This window comes from Papio anubis, chromosome 5 (genome assembly GCF_008728515.1).
Source record: "Papio anubis isolate 15944 chromosome 5, Panubis1.0, whole genome shotgun sequence".
In the NCBI taxonomy this organism is placed as follows: Eukaryota; Metazoa; Chordata; class Mammalia; order Primates; family Cercopithecidae; genus Papio; species Papio anubis.
In genome coordinates, this window is record NC_044980.1 from 13,756,198 (window position 1) to 13,772,913 (window position 16,716).

Consider the following 16,716-nt stretch of genomic DNA (forward strand, 5'->3'; position numbering starts at 1 on the left):
CTTAGCACTATGTTGGAGACATGAGGTTCTATGTATTGTTTTTTCTTTTCTTTCTTTTTTTGAGATGGAGTCTCACTCTGTCTCCCAGGCTGGAGTACAGTGGCACGACCTTTGCTCACTGCAGCCTCCACCTCCCAGGTTCAAGTGATTCTCCTGCCTCAGCCTCCCGAGTAGCTGAGATTACAGGCATGTACCACCACACCCAGCTAATTTTTGTATTTTCAGTAGAGACAGGGTTTTGCCATGTTGACCAGGCTGATCTCGAACTCCTGACCCCAGGTGATCCACCCGCCTTGGCCTCCCAAAGTGCTGGGATTACAAGCATGAACCACCATGCCCGGCCGAGGTTCTGTGTATTTTAAAATTTAGAAAAACAGTCAGCTCTTTCTGTCAAGTGACGTTCTACACTCCAGGAACTTGGTTGGACTTACATAAATTGCAGCGACGAGGTAGTATGTAAAGTAGCTAATGCCAATACATTTTGAAATATGGCCTAATTCAGCGTCTTGAGTAAGGGTATATATCTATCTACCTAATGATGCTTGCATTCAACCTCCTGAGGTTGTGTTGCAATCCCGCATTCTGCCTCTATTCCCCGCATGGAAGGCGTAGGGCGGCGCGGCCAGGCACAAAGGTGCCCCGCACCTTCCCTTCTGACTGGAGCTACTCAGAGAGGAGGCTCTCTGCCTCCTGGCCAGCCCAGGGCTCTGAGTTTCCCAGGACCTCAGATAAGTTTGCCCCATGTAAGCATGAAATTGAGTCATTTAATTCAGAAGCCTTTTCCACAGGATGGTGCTGGTTTTAACATCCTTTATAAAGAGCACTCCCAGCCGCAGTTGACCTTCCTCTGCTCAGAGTATACATGGCAGTGGCATAGCATGTACAGCACACCTAAGAGCAGGCGATCAAAAGCGAGGATGTACCCACCAGCAAACCTCTGGCCGCTGCCTCAGCAGCTGGTGGTCTTGGGCAAGTCACCTCACCTCTTTGAGCCTCAGTTTCCTCATCTGTAAATGAAGATGATAGTACTGCTCACGTATAATGTATTTAGATCAGTGTCTCACATGTTCTAAGCATTGAATAAATATTCAGTTTCTGTGTCTCCATTATACAGATGGCTTCCTCCTGCCTCACTTGGGCTGTTGGCCGCCATTGCTGCTGTTGCAGGTTACTGTCAATTTCAGCCTCCCCTTTCCTTCATCTGCACACTCGGGCTACAGTGGCTCTAGCTGTTGATTGTATTGTACTCATTAGGAACTGGAAGCTGTCCTAAGAATGAAATGCTATACTTCAGTGCCTGGCCTGATGAATTGTGGTGGCTCAACTGCAAAATTCTGTGTGTGGAATGGGCACAGTTACTGCAGAAGCAGGAGAGTCTTGCGTAAAGCACCTTTCCAGTTCATCCTAGCTGCATGCGTATACGGTGACCTCATACACAAAGAGTGGGTTCATTTATTCTCAGATATGTATTGGTCACCCACTGTGTGCCATCCCCATGATAGGTGTTCGGCGCACAAGAATGAATGAAGGAGACAGAGCCCCAGTCCCCTGGTGAGCTCTGAGTGATAGATTTGGTGTGACATCTGCTTCCTTCTTTTACTCATCTTTGTTTTCTGGTTTTCTAAGTGATGTGGCTTTTTGTAGTAGTTCTTAGATGAGTTTTTTAAGTTCTCACATAAAACCACAAACTGAATGTCGTCTTTGATCATTTCAGTTACCCAATCAGAAAAGCAAAATCCCCCAGGCAGAAGTAGAAGCCTCAGTTCTAAGAAAAGACAGATTTTGTTTAAAGTTTGGTTCGAAATGTTACAAGTTAAGTGTTTGTAAAATAGTAGAGCACTGAAAAGTGCTTTTTAATGTGAATTTTACACAACATGATCAAAGTTACAGTTGGAGACAGTGATAAAGTTATGATTCAGACTCAAAGCAGGTGTTTATTCTGGTTGCTCTTCCTGGTGAGGGACCAGTCAGCTGGTTAACATTAGCTGGTTGAGGTCAGCTAGTTAATGTTAGATCTCAGATCACTGTCCCTCCATGAAAGACAAAAAGAGGTATTTCAAATTAAGTTTCCTGAATAAAAATTGCTTTGGTCACTCAGGAAATACAGCCAACAGGTTTCTTGGGTTAAATTGTCCTAAGAAGCTTCTTGCTTCCCAGAGCCTAGGGGAGTACACTAAGTGAGGCAGATGTTTTTTCAACTGTTTGCTTCTTCCCCACGCTCGTTCCCTTCTCCACTTCATAGCCAAAAAGGGTTTACCTGGCACACCTCGGGGCCGCCTGTAGGGCCTGCACAGCACCTCTGGCATTTCTTACTGGGATATGCTAAAAGCAAGAATACAACATTGGTCCAGGTGAGCTTCTGTGAACCCTTGAAGCCTAATGCATGGGAGCTGTCTTGTCTCTGATTTGCCTAACCTTTTTAGTTGTATCTTCCAATGCATGTATGTAACATAACACACTCAAGTCTTCCAAGATCAATTTTCACATCAGAAAAGCAGTGTGTGAGCAGGTGAGTAGACAGTGGAGGGACTGGCATCCTCAAACACTGTCCTCACTCATTCTTTTGCAGGTACAGTGTTGAGTATGGTAAGCTGCTGGTTTTGAAAATGTTTTTTCTCACGGATTTTTGTTGTTGTTGTTTATTTTAATTGTGGTTAAAAAAATGCAATATAAAGTTTACCGTCTTAACCATTTTTAGGTCCTCACAGGTTTCTTTCTGTGCCCCTAGTGTATCAGAGCCTATCACAATCGTCCTCCTCTTTTAAACTCTTTAAGTGGCAGGTTTTAGTGAACACTTCTTCTTGGAATTTGGCCTTATGTAAAGCGGCTTTGGCGTTGGCGTGAGCACGGAGGGCCTGTTGTTCACGTTAGAATGGCTGCTGATCAGCCCCGGTCTCTGTGAAGTTGCCCTGTGGAGAAGCTTGGGTGGGTGAGAGCCTGGGGCATAATAGCATTTGTTAGGGAAATTGTTCTGGCTGCCTATAGTTGCCCTTTTTTGGTAACCATTGCTAGTAATAGCACTGTACTCTCTAATTCCCTCTAACCAAGTAATCGTTTTTTGGCCTACTCTGTGTGAAACCTTCACAGAACCGCAAGACCCTTTTGTGAGGTTTCTGAATGACTGAACTCTAGTGGGCTGTAGGATGTGACGGTTCACGGGAGTTAATACACTTTGTTCTTTAGGGGAAAATGGCTTTTATTAGGCTACATTCCCCTTTTGCTTTTGAATTGCTCTCAGAAAATTGGTCAGAACCCACCTGCAATTGATCTTTACTACATTAGACTCTTGTTCTTGAAGTGGAATTGTTTGCAGCGAAGACTGCGTCACCCACCACACAGTCCTAGAGAGCCCCCTCTTCTTCAGGCAGAGCTTGCCCCAGAACCCATCGCGGAGCTTGGTGATTCAAACCAGGTGTCGCCGCTGTCTATCAAGAGCCGTATGTTCCTGAGCCACACAGGCCTTGTTGTAGTGTCCAGGGCGGGGGTGTTCTGAGGGGCAAAGGAAGACGTGACAGCTCGCAGTGTGAAAAGTCCTCGGCCACGGCTCTTTTTAGTTACAGCCATTAACTGCGTTCGTGCAGGACGATGATATGACATGGTTTCTCTGGAAAACATGAAAAGTAGAGTTCTGTTCTGTGTGGTAATTGTTGAAGGTTCACATGCTTGCAACCAGAGATGAGTATTTCATTCTCTCGGGTGAAACACAGTAAGTTGTTTATTTTCAGTCATTCTGGAAAGAATTCAGGAAAGGAACCGATTTGATTTTGCTAATTGTCCATATGTCTGGGCGTAAAGAGGGACATGGTGTAGTCTTTGGAGGAGGCACATCAGCGGCGGGTCCCTGGTCCTGGTCCAATTAAGGCTGTTTTGTTGTCATGCTTGTTAGTCACCACATTCATTTTTTTAATAGTGAAAAGTTGGAAGGTTTTTAAAAAAATCTGTCTTCTGATATGAATCTCACAAGTGTTAATGTGAGTCATGGAAAGTGAGATTTTCACAAATCGCAATCCTAAATTCAGTGCATGTGGTGGGAGCCCATGATAGAAACCCACTAACTATATAGAAGCAACAAAGATACTGTGAGAACTCGCACAGAGTAAGGTTAGAAAGAGAAGGAAATTTTTAAACTAGATAAATAAAATGGTAACTCTTTCAACGGGGGGTAGAAATTCTCTGAAAGCCAAGACCTCCGTCAGACGTAACATACAAGATAGTGGCTGAATGTTTTCTAGTTTGGAGTTTAATTTTTCTTAAAAAGCAGTGACGATTTGCATTGCTTCCTCAAAGTAGTTATTACAAGTGTTTTGTACACAAAAAAGTTTTTTTGTTTTTTTTTTTAATTAGCAAACCTGGTTTCAAAGATGTTTTGTAGCAAGAAGTTAAAAATACTGAAATGTGAGCATTGAGGCACATCCACAGGACAGCTCTTCTCTGGACTGGAAAACACCCATTTAATCCTCCCCTTAGTGGTGTGGGTCCCCTCTTTTTGGGTAAAGCCACTTGATTTACTGGGAGATAGGAAGATTTTTAAAATAATTGTAGTGCCGTTTGAAATATTATTCTGTTGTTGGATTTTCTTAACAAGTTCTCAAAAGCCTTTAAAAAGGAATTTTAACTCTGTATATGATTCTTTGGCAGAACATGCTTGATTTTTATTTCTTATGTCCTGTCAAGTACACAGATGTTTCCAATAGTTTTTGATTACTCTTTAAGGGCCTAAGAAATCAGTGCCAGAAATAAAGTCTAGCTTAATCCTCCTTCCTGGGCAGCCCCTCTCTCCCCTTCCCACCCTTCCCCCACCCGCAACCCATGGCTTTGAGCCGTCTGGAAAATTAATAAGACTCTGGAGAATGAGGCAGCCAGAGGGCAGGTGATGAGACAGTGCACTTCCCAGCATCTGGGAGTGGGGGCTGCTGGAAGAATGTCAGGGAAGCCCCGTGGGTTTCTGCTGGGAGCTTCTCACATGCACCCAGTGAAGCAGCAGGTGGCATCACTGGGGAGCTCTAGCCAGACCCAGAGGCCTGGGAAGGGCGGGTCCAAGGGACCATGGCAATCTGGACCCTCCTTCGGGGCCTGCAGACCGGTCCTGTGTTCCTGGAACAGGAAGCACCCCAGCTGTAAGTCACAGGACTAACCACTCCATGAGTGTGGTTCTGCAAGGAAAGTTCTTTTGCAGGCTGGGCCTCTACCTTTGAACTTTTAACATTAGCATCTTTGATTGTTCAGAGACCTGTAACATTTAGCATGGGTTTTCCACGGAGGAGCTTGTAAGATTGAGAAGGGGTTTTATGAAAACTTTCCTTGTGGACTCGCAAAGCTGATTCACTTTGTCAATACTGTGCTTCATGATGGGAGAGTTCGGTTTTGTTTTGATCTTTGTGGTTGTCTAGTGGACATGTGTTTCTTATTCTAAATATCTGAACTTTGTCTTAAAAGATAGCCTCCTACAACAGGAGGGTAATCAACAGCACAGAGCATGGCAGAGGCTCCCAGAGGTCCTCAGCACAAGGGGGCGGCCCCAGAACACAGCGCGAGTGTGAGCCATCGGAGGATGCGGACTCCTGGGTCTCTGGGTGTAGGCTTGTGCCCAGTGTGGGCTTGCGCCTAGTGGAATGTTTCCCAGCAGGAGGCTGGGCCGTTCCCTCCTCGCCTTCTCTCACTCCCACAGCTGGCCCCATAGCCCGCAGCACACTCTTGTGTGCCTTTGGTTTGTCTGGGCTACTGCCCTTTAGCAGGAGGCAACGGAGGAGAGCTGAGCGGCTGCAGGCTAAGCGCAGGCAGAGTGAGCTCCTGAAGCCAGTGAGGAAAATCCAGGCTTCGTTTCGGGTTTTCAGATGCAGTGCCTTCATTTTTCGAGCTATGTGTCTTTTCTTTTTCATTTCACAAATATTTGAATGCTAGCTGGATGCAGAGCACGGTGCGAGGCAGGCTGAGGAGGAGTCCCACTCCTAACCGCTTCTCTAAGCCACATGCCTACCACCATTGGCACTGGGGGACTCAGGGTGAGTGTGCCCAGCCCCATCTCCGCCCTCCTAGTCCAAGGATGGAAAGTTCACAGAAGAGTGGGGTGAACCTGCTTCTGGTGATGAGGGCAGACACACACATGTGTAACTCCAGGCACGGCTCACTTCAGAATTGAGGTGCCATGGAGGACAGGCACGAGAGGGACCTCTTAGAGCCAGTGGGAGCTTAGAATAGAGGGGACGTGGGGGCTTTCAGCAAAAGGGATGGTATGGGCCACTTACAGGCAGGACCCCTCAGGAGGAAGAAGGAGGTGCTTCTGGCCGCTGTGGGGACTTTTGCATCCTATGCTAAGGCCTTTGTGTGTGAGGGTTTTGCATAAGAGGATGATGTGTTTTTAGAAGGTCTCCTGCCAGCAGTGTTTAGATGGCTTGGAAGGAGAACCTGGAGTCCGTCAGGGAGGCTGCTCAGGAGCCCCTGTGGGATCCAGTGAAGTGATTGGTATGGGAGTGCGGAGAAAGGAAGTGATCGGAGAGCTGCCCAACGTCTGCTCCACAGCATTTGGAGGGAGGAGAGTGGGGTTTGTTTAGCTTGAGTGACTTGATGGTGATACTGTTACCCAAAAGGCAACACCAGAAGAAAAAGAGAGTTGGGGGTGGGAGGGCATCATGAGTCATGTCCTAGACTCTGCACTGGGGAGCCAGGGAAGCATCCAGTTGCTCAACAGGGACCGGAAGCCGTCCGCGGTTGGGACGCGAGCGCGGGAGGAGTCAGCTTGAGGGTGTGGTTGAAGAGCCCATGCAGGGGGACAGTGGAGAAACAGCAGAGACAGAACCTGGGACAGTGCAGAGACCAGGAGCTGCTCTCAGGATTCTTATGTAGAAAAAAAACGAAAAGATTCTTAGGTAGGAGGGATGTTAATGAGCACATGAGCCCTGTCCCCACGGAGTTTACAGTCTAAGGGAACACACACCAGGGCTCAGGCCATCTGAAGCAGACAGTCATGAGAAGACCATGCACTTGTTTTACCGGCAGAGGCCATGGGGTATGTGTCGTTAGAGAGTTTATGGATGAGCTTCTAAGGCCCAGAAGAGTTTCAGCAGGCGTAGGTGGGAGTGAGCGTGGTAAAAGGAGAGAAGGAGGGAAAGGAACGTCTGGCTGGAGGAACCGAAGGCCAGAAAATCCAGGACCTCTGGGAAACGAGCCAATGTCTGCAGAGCCTGTGGTGGCTGCTGCGTGTTGAGGCCTGGAGTAGGGGAGCCTAGAAGGAATCTGAGGGCAGACCACAGGGCCTCGGGAGTCACACCAAGGGGAGCCCTGGACAAGCAGGAGGGGGCGCTTGAAGGATTCTGAAGACAAGCGGGCGTGCTTTGTTTCAGTTTCAGGGTCGTAGCACACTGCCTGTTCAGTCCCCTTCTTGTGGCTGCGTCCTTCCTGACCCAAGGGATGCTTAAAGAGCCTGCATACTCCAAAGCATGGGACACCCAACACTGGGTCGGAACAGAAATTTGGAGCAGAACTTTATCTCATTTTATCACCATATTTCATGATAATCCCCCAAATAGCCTTCAAGCAGAGTTTCTTTCACTTTGCCGCAAGTTAAAAGATGAGTGTATATATAATACCACTTTGTGAGGAAGGAAATAGAATGTCTAAGGTTCAAGAAATTTGGAAGCTCTTATGAAAAATCGTATTTTCATCTGGGGAGCACAGTGATCGCACAGCCTCGGAGCACTCAGCTCACTCCGGGGCAGGGGAGGCTCTCCACCCACCTCACGGAGTTCCCAGCTGTGCCTGAAGGCACCATGGCTCACACTGGCTGACCTGTGCTCTCTTCCTCTGTTCCCCTCAGCTCTCCGGTGGCTGTGAGCTGACAGTGGTGATCCATGACTTCACCGCTTGCAACAGCAACGAGCTGACCATCCGACGGGGCCAGACCGTGGAAGTTCTGGAGCGGCCGCACGACAAGCCTGACTGGTGTCTGGTGAGGACCACTGACCGCTCCCCAGCGGCCGAAGGCCTGGTCCCCTGTGGCTCACTGTGCATCGCCCACTCCCGAAGTAGCATGGAAATGGAGGGCATCTTCAACCACAAAGGTAGGAGTCAGCAGGGCATGGGTGGCAGACGCCTAGTGGAAGTGGCCCTGAAGCCCTCTGTCTCTGCGCCTCTGCTCCTGTCAATGTTCATGAGCTTCCTTGTCAGCTGTGCTTTCAGCACATGGTCACTGACTCTCTGGGCATTTCCAGTCCATCAGCACCTGAAGAGGAAATGAGGATTTCACCCATGATTCAGAAATAATGAGTGATCTCCTCACTTCCAGGGTGGTGTAGTGAGATACGACATCAGTTTAGAGAAGAACACTGATTTCGGAACATTCCAGTTGCTTCCTTCCTTTATCATCTGTACCTTCTTCTGTGTGTCATGACACCTCTTGGAGGCCATCCCCTGGCTCCAGAGGGTGAGTCATTCCGGGGAGCTAATGAAGCTGCAAGAGAAAACAGCTACTAATCAGCTCCCCTGATTAATTATAGGCCAAGCCATGTTCCGGATTTCTCAGGGCCTAAATGTGAGTTTACTGTTACCTCGGTAAGAAACAGGAAGAATTAGGCTGTTGTTTCTCCAGAAATCCGAAGAGAAAGGCAGAGGATTTTCAGACTTTGGCCAAAAGCCAAAGGTGTCCACTTCCATGTCTGCTGATGCTGCCCGTGCATGTGGAACAGTGGTGGGCTTCGCCTCGTGGAGGCTTTGCGTTTAGCGATCTGGGCCATGCTGGCTTTTAGCCTGTTGCCAGAATGTTTCTAAAGTTGCATCAGTATAAGTCCTTGAATTTGAGTTGAAAATAAAGCACAACTTTTCCTGAGATCAGTCTGTTCTGCAGAGGCGCCCTGGTGAACTTAAGCATGCCTCAAATAACACTTGTTCTGAAGGATTTCTTCTGCACGTGCCTCTCCTGCGGTGTGTTCCTTACTTCCTGGTGTTCGCAGTTGCAGGCTGGCCAAGGCGAAAGAACTAAGCATTCATCACACTTGGCTTTGTCCGGAAAACTTCTGGTGGAGGTTGGGTTTTTGAATGTTGCTATGTTGTACCATTTTGCTTTTCCTCTATGATACTCTCTGACATTCTTGTACCTGGAAAGTCACTCTCTGCCCCGCACAAACCCTCTAATGCCCTATGTTTACCAAGAAGGTGCTTCTTAATGAGCAAGACCTGCTGTGAACTTACGCCAGCCAGTGGTTAGGGGCTCAGAACTGTATCCATTTTTTTTCTTATTTCCCTTTTTTATCTATTTATGTATTTATTTATTTCCTGTAATGCAAGGAAACTCATAAGATGGTTTGTTCCCAGCCAGGCATGGTGACTCACGCCTGTAATCCCAGCACTTTGGGAAGCTGAGGCGGGTGGATTACTTGAGGTCAAAAGTTCAGACCAGCCTGACCGACACGGTGAAACCCCGTCTCTATTAAAAATACAAAAAATTAGCCAGGCGTGGTGGCAGACACCTGTAATCCCAGCTACTCGGGAGGCTGAGGCAGGAGAATCGCTTGGACCCAGGAGGCAGAGGTTGCAGGGAGCAGAGATCGTGCCATTGCAGTGTTAGGAACTGCACAGCAACAGACAGCAGATGTGGGTCAGAAGTAACATGGAAATGGAGGGCGTCTTCAACCACAAGGGTAGGAAGCAGTAGGGCATGAGTGAGGTCCTGACCACGTCCACGTCCAGGAAACTAGGCAGCTTGACCAGAATCTTAGGAGACAGAGGCCATGATCAAAAAGTCAGGCAATAAGGGATGAGAATTTAGACGTGGAGTCCAACAAAAGACATAGGAACTGCAGGAGCAGGAGGCCTCTGCCCCCTGGGAAGCAGAGACCCAGGCTTGCCTCTGCTCAGCCCCGCAGTCCTCCCCCTTCTCCTGCCCTGTGTGTGCAGAGGGGTGCTGTCCCCGCGACCGGAAAGACATTGGCATGTGCCAACGTGTCCATGCCAGCCATCCACATGCTTTTGCCCATCCACTCTCTCCTTTTGAGCCTCTTTTCAGTATAAGAGCTGTTCAGACTTGAAGGATATGCAGCGAGCGAGTTAAACACGGCCCCTCTCTGCACACCATGGCGTGCATCATTCTGGCAGCTGGGTGAGACCCCCCCCGGTATCAGATGTTCAGGCTGCCTTGCCTCACCCTCGCTTCAGAACTCAAGGACAGTGTGGAACTGGCTTTACAGATTTGCCTCTTGTCACTTGCTATTAAAGTTAGTTTCCTACATGTCTCTGACTTTTACTGCTCTGACCTTCTAGGCAGGAGGAAAGAGCACCTTCATTCAATTCTAGTTTCTCTACATTTTCTCAGCCTTAGTGCCTCAGTAATTTTTTCATAACACCCTGATCCAACTTTTACATTTTTACCTCGAATGTAAAAAACATGCCTATTAAGGTCAAATGACTATCTATTTGCTTGAGAATAGTAAGCTAATGAGTCTGATTACTCAGATCAGCCAACAAGGGTCCGGGACTCATGATGAGCAGTGCTCAGGTTCACGTAGTGGTTTTGAAGCTGGGCTAGACTTGGAAGTCTGTCGGACACTGAGAATTCATGGAATTTATGAAGACCAGATTTCTTTTATCAGCTATGTATCCTTAAAATGATTTGGGAGAGGATAAAAATACAGCTCATTTTAAATGAACAAGAAATTTAATTACACAATTTGTTTTTCAAGGAGATAATTTTGTGTCTGAAACAGGACTCTGCTGTGAACATCATTCCATTGAGAAATGCTATCTTGTGGCCAGGTGTGGTGGCACACACCTGTCATCACAGCTACTCAAGAGGCTGAGGTGGGAGGATCACTTGAGGCCAGCATTTCAAAACCAGTCTGGGTATCATAGCGAGACCCCGTCTCTTTAAAAAATGCCTTCTGTTTTGTGAACAAAGCTTGCTTTGGAAGCTCACATGTCCCGGCATCCTTTGGGCCAGCCAGCCTTCGTGTCTGATGGCTCCTTCTGCTCTTGCTCTGGCCGTCCTTCCTCCATCTCAGCATCTTGGTCATGAATTAAACAGATGCTGGGCATAGCAGGATTGAATAAGGGTTCAGCAAACCCTTGTGTGCTCCAGCAGTCTTATTTCTGTTGGTCGTTTATGCTGTCTGCCGTTACCTCAGAGGCTCTGGGGCTGGGGCCTAGGTCTGGAGCTTGTGTCTGTGCCTCCAGCAAGTCTCCAGTGCATTCCGGGCTGAGGCCCACTCACCTCCCTTCACTCTCTTCCACTCAAGCATGTAGCATATGTAGCATGTGGGCTCACTGTTGAAATTGGTGTCATGTCACCATTGTTGATGACTCAGTAAATCCAAGTTCTCTTCCCTTTGCATTGTCTCAACTTGTAAAACTTGTCACTCTTATCTATTTATTACAGTCTTGGTCACAGGAAGTAAACAGAGATATCAAGAATGTGTATATTTCCAACGAGACCAGGTCAAAACATCCTCTTTGCCCTACGCTGCCCTGCTTTTTTCACCTTTTCCCTTTCTTCCCAACCAAGAGTCACTCTACACAATGGTCCCTGGGGATTTAGCTCCAGCGTGATCGGCAGGAAAAATAGCCAGGAAAGAGCAGAATAGTCTTGTCGCGAACCTGGGCAAACGAGCATCTCTCGCTCTCTGTCGGATGCCTTTCTGGAGTGCCCAGCATGAGTCTTTTGGACCGATAGTGTTTTGAGGGTGGGACAGGAGTTCGTACCCTGGCCTGGGGAGGGCCTTCCGTCACACTTCTCACTCGAGACGTCTGGAAAACCACCCCGTGGCCTGTGTCCTGCACTGCCGCTGCCCAGAGCCCTTGCCATGCGAAGCCGAATCCTGTGTCCTGCACTGCCGCTGCCCAGAGCCCTTGCCATGCGCAGTTGAATCTGGAAGGCCCCTCTCAGCCTCCATGGAATTGTTTTTTTGCTAAAATAAGGCTTTAAGCAGGAGTTTGAGGCTACAGTGAGCTATGATCAAATCACTGCACTCCAGCCTGGACAACAGAGTGAGACCTCATCTCTAAGAAGTACATAAATAAAATGAAGTGGGCTTTAAGAAGAGGCCTTTTGTTGGCAAGGGAGGAGTGAGTGGTGAGCTTGCAGGCGCGGGCTTCCTGTCAGGAGGCCTGAGACAGGGCGGGTGCAGGTGGCCTCCCAGGGCCTTGCCAGCTCTGCCATTCTGAGTTCAGATTTCTTAGAAGGCTTTATGAGCAAAGGCCGATTCAAAACTACCGTTTCCTTACACCAACCCGTAACGTGATGACAGGTGGCCTTTTTGCTCGTGCTTTCAATATGTCTAGAAGAAAACACCCACTTATAAAAATTAGCCTTTACCACTCTAAAAGTCATTCACAATTTTAAAGTTTTTTCTCCTTTGGATAGAGAAAAAGTATGGTTCAGTACCTGCATTTTATTTCGAAGAAGTTCAGAGTGTGAGTCATCTGCAGTGAATGAGAAAATTAAGGGGAAAAAAACCATGAGAAATAAAACCTTTTGCTTGTGGGTGACTTGAGCCTCTAAACCCAGGGGCTTTAACTCAGGATGCTACATTTTACTATGGTAAAATCTGTGCCAAAAACAGTCCCCCATAGTTTACCACAACTCCAGTGGGCACTAGCAGAATCAGCTCTCAGGCTTGACCAGACCGGCTGCAAGTAGTGAAGAGAAGACGCAGGGACTGTCTTTCATAAGTGTAGTGATACATGATTGCTATTAATAAAATGGGGCATTTTCTCTAACTCAAGTTAAAAATGAGAAAGAGACATATTTTCATTCTAAACTATCCGAAATGTTGACTTTTCTTTGGGTCCACCCTGCTTTTCTCCAAGCTCTCCTTGCTTCTCTCCACGCTCTCTCCCAAGGGTTTTCTTGTCCACTTGAATAGTTTACTTCTCCACTTGACTGTCTTAGCAACTTTTTCAAATCTAAAGTATTCAGATTCCCTCTCCCACCATCTCCCCACTTGTTCACCCAAGAACATGGCCAACACACATGAGGGTCTCTCCACTGCCCACCACATTTTTTAGAAACTGGTAAATTCCACATACCAAAATGTATTGTCTTAACCATTCTTAAATCTACAGATCAGTGGCATTAAGTACCTTCACACTGTTGTGCAGCCGTCATTACCATTCACCTCTAGAACTCTTTATCCACCTTACAGAACTGAACCTCTGTGCCCATTGAACAAAACCCTCCACTCTCTCCTCCCAGCCCCTGGCACTGCCCCTTTCCTTTCTGTCTCCATGAGTTTGACTGTTGTAGGTGCCTCATGTGAGTAGAAGTCATGTAGTCTTGTCCTTTTGGAACTGGTTTATTTCTTGTAGAAGATTCCATGTTCTGACCTGTGTCAGAACTTCGTTTCTTTTTAAGGCTGAATAGCATCCCCTTATATGCAGATGCCACATTGAGTTCAACATTCATCTGCTGATGGGCACTCGGGTTGCTTCTGCCTTTTGACTCTTGTGAATAACGCTGCTATGAACATGGGTGTACAAGTAATCTCGTCAAGCCCCTCCTTTCAGCCCTTCTGGGTGTATACCCAGAATTGCAACTGATGGATCATATGGTCCTGTTGTCTGAATGTTTGCCTCCTTCCAAAATCCATGTGTTGAAATCTAACCCCCAATGTGATGGTATTAAGAGGTGGGCTGTTGAGTGGCAATTAGGTCATGAGGGCAGAGCCCTTGAGAATGGGATTACTACCCTTACAAAAGAGGCCCAAGGAGCCCTTTTGTCCTTCCGCCATGTGAGGGCACAGAAGGCACCATCTTTGAGGAGCAGGCCCTCTTCAAATACTAACTCTGACAGTGCCTGGATCTTGGACTTCCCAGCCTCAAAAACTGTCAGCAATAAATTTCTGTGTTTTTTAAGTTATCCAGTTTAAGGTATTTTATTATAGCAGCAGGAATGGACTAAGACATATGGTAATTCTATTTTTAATTTTTTGAGGCTGCCCACTCAATTTTGTTAACTTTATCTCAATAATATAGTTCAAATATGTTATCTTTTCATTTCCACCATTACTCTTACCACCTGATCGCCCAACCTCACTTCTTGCCCTTTTTTGTTTTACCTAAAACATAAATGTTACCATACTCTTTTGCTTAAATTTCTTCGGTGACTTTCTATTGGTCAGAGAATAAAATCCAGCTTCCTCACATGTCCAGCAAGACCTTTTGTCTCATACGTGCACATGTACACACACACACGTGCACACACATGCACCCCTATACACCTTCCCCTCTTGGAGCTGTGCGTCAGGTAACAAAGGGGCTTTTTTTCCCACTCACTCACCCCTACCTAACAGTCCCCATCTCATCTCATCAAATGCAAATACAAAATCCTCATGAAAAAAATTAATGTATTCAGTGAGCCCATGGAGAGGAGGAGAGAGCAGAATAAATCTTGGTCTAGTTAGCAACTATTTCCCCACAGAGGCTCCCATCAGGGCAGCTGAAAAAGTCCAGTTAGATAAACTCCAAGGAACACTGAAGACCCACAAGGAACTGTCCAGGAACTCACTGAAAGCACCTTAAACAGATTGTGACAGGAATGATGATTGCAGATATACTGTTGAACTTAAAAATGGGATAGAGGAACTGCAGACAACACAGGTGTTTTAAACAGTAGGCTCGGTAGAGAAAGCAGCGAGTGTCCGCAGATGGCCGGCACCGAGAGAGCCAGGGAGAAGCAGAGGAGATGGGAGCGGAGGGTTGTAGGGAGAGCTTTGCACTGAGCCCTGTAAACATGGCAGAACTGCTCAGCGGGAGACTCTCAGCATGGGCGGTCGTGGGGAAGTGAGTGCAGTTCATTTGTAATCCTGTTGTTGAGTTCTGGGAGTTTTTTGTTTGCTTTGTAACTTTAAAGGTATACACTTTATATAGATTTATTTATTTGCTGGGACTATTACTCAGAGTTCCTAGAAATGCTCACAGCTTTTTTACCAGGGTTACTCCTCAGAATCACTTGTCACTTTTTTGAATGAATGAATGAATGAATGAATGTGCCAGGCCCGATGCCTGGAGGTTGGGAGCTTCGTCTGCGTCACATTCTAGCGGGTGAACACTAGGGTAAGCACAGCGTGACTGCAAAGCCAGGGCGTGTTTCTGTCAACACCCAAATGACAGTGCCTGTGTGCCCCTGTTGTCCTCCCTCCAGGACTGCCTCCTCACCCCGCCCCTTTCTGCAGCCCCTCATCTAAACATCTGGCCTGGTGAGGTCACAGCTTAGCCTGTTGGCCAGTGGCCCCACCACCGTCCTTCCCCCTGTGCAGATCAGAGGAGGCCGGTCTGTCCCCTGAGCTCACATGTTCCCTTCACACCCCATGGCACAGATGAGACAAGGTGACAGGACTTTCACAGAGTTTGCAGATGATGGAAGAGAAGACTCCAGGTTGCCATTGTTGCCTCCCAGCCCAGGCCTCACTGCTTGCACTCCCAGCCAACCCCAGCATGGGGGATACACCAGTGCCGTTTCCCTGCTCAGAATACAACCAGTTACCGGAGACAACCTCGCCCCTCCAACCACTTTCCAAGGTGCCAGGACAGAGAAGCCCTTCACTGGCCCACCCAGCGCAGTTGACAGAGGGATGCCCTCCTTGGAGGGGAGCCTCACCTCTACCCACAGGGCTGCGGTCTTGTCCTGGATTCTCACCTGGGCAGTCACATCTGGATGGAGGTATCCCATGTCAGCCAGTTCTTTGGTGGAAGTCACATAGTCTGAAATGACCCGTGGACAGTCCAGGCTGAGCCACAAAAGCTGGGCCTGGGTGGCTTTTTGGTGCCTGCTCTGACTTGAGTTGGATTCATGCCACAGACACATACAGCCACCAACACAAGAGCCAGCCACGCACTGAGCAGAGAAAGTCCTTGTTGCCTCACCACCCAAAAACTCCAGCTTTTTGGAGACCGAGGTTCTTCTCTACCTTCACAGAAGCCTCTGCGACCAAACACAGAGCTCGTCCTTCTGAGGCCTCTACATTTCTCCAGGCGTTTTTCGGAGGACTTGGTTTAAATTTGTTCACCCTTAATGTGGTCTTTCCCAGGTCATGAAATGATCTGCCCCAAAGGTGAATCTGAGTCTCCCCAGTCATATGAGACTGAAACTGCTTGTAACATTTCGGTGACCTAGTAAGTTTTCCAAAAATATAGGGTGTTAAGAAGAGTTTAGTGACATTAAAAAGTTTAGTCGAATATATCGTGATTCAGGTATATTTAGACATTTGCTTCATGCCCCATTGCCACCGTGATCAGAAACACACCCCAAGCCCACTAATGCCTAGGCATTTCAAACCCGTATCTGCCTACACATTCTTAAAAATACATACACTGAGAAATCTATATACATTTTTTTTAATTAGCTTGGAAAAGAGCAGTTGTATTCTGTTCGAACAGCTGCTAATGTCAACTCCTGTGGGAAGAAAGACCAAAGAACATGGAGTTACACCCAGATTTTTAAAACAAAGACGCTGTCCCTTTCCTGAGCACTGTGCAGCCAAGACAGAGAGATCAATCTGAGACCTGTGATTAAGGAGCGTTTTCTATGTAGCATATAATTACAGAGCCACACAAGTGGGCCATTACTCTGTTGAGTGCTTTATGTTTGAGGTATTTTCATGTTCCAACTTTACATTAAAGTGTTTATTAAAACAGGAAAAATCCACGAGCAGGTATTGACACTATCCATATTAGATCATCACAAAATTATATATATAGCACAGTCATAAACAATGAGAAACGGTCTTCCCACAC

At 47.3% G+C, this 16,716-nt stretch overlaps 1 protein-coding gene across 1 annotated transcript in view; it reads left to right on the forward strand.

Annotated features, from left to right (window-relative positions):
- Positions 1-16,716, forward strand: part of TRIO (trio Rho guanine nucleotide exchange factor) — a 367,450-nt gene that overhangs the window by 269,964 nt on the left and 80,770 nt on the right. The window contains exon 33 of the mRNA XM_031666092.1: positions 7,814-8,057. Coding sequence (XP_031521952.1) covers positions 7,814-8,057 — 244 coding nt within the window. The remainder of the gene's footprint in view (positions 1-7,813; positions 8,058-16,716) is intronic.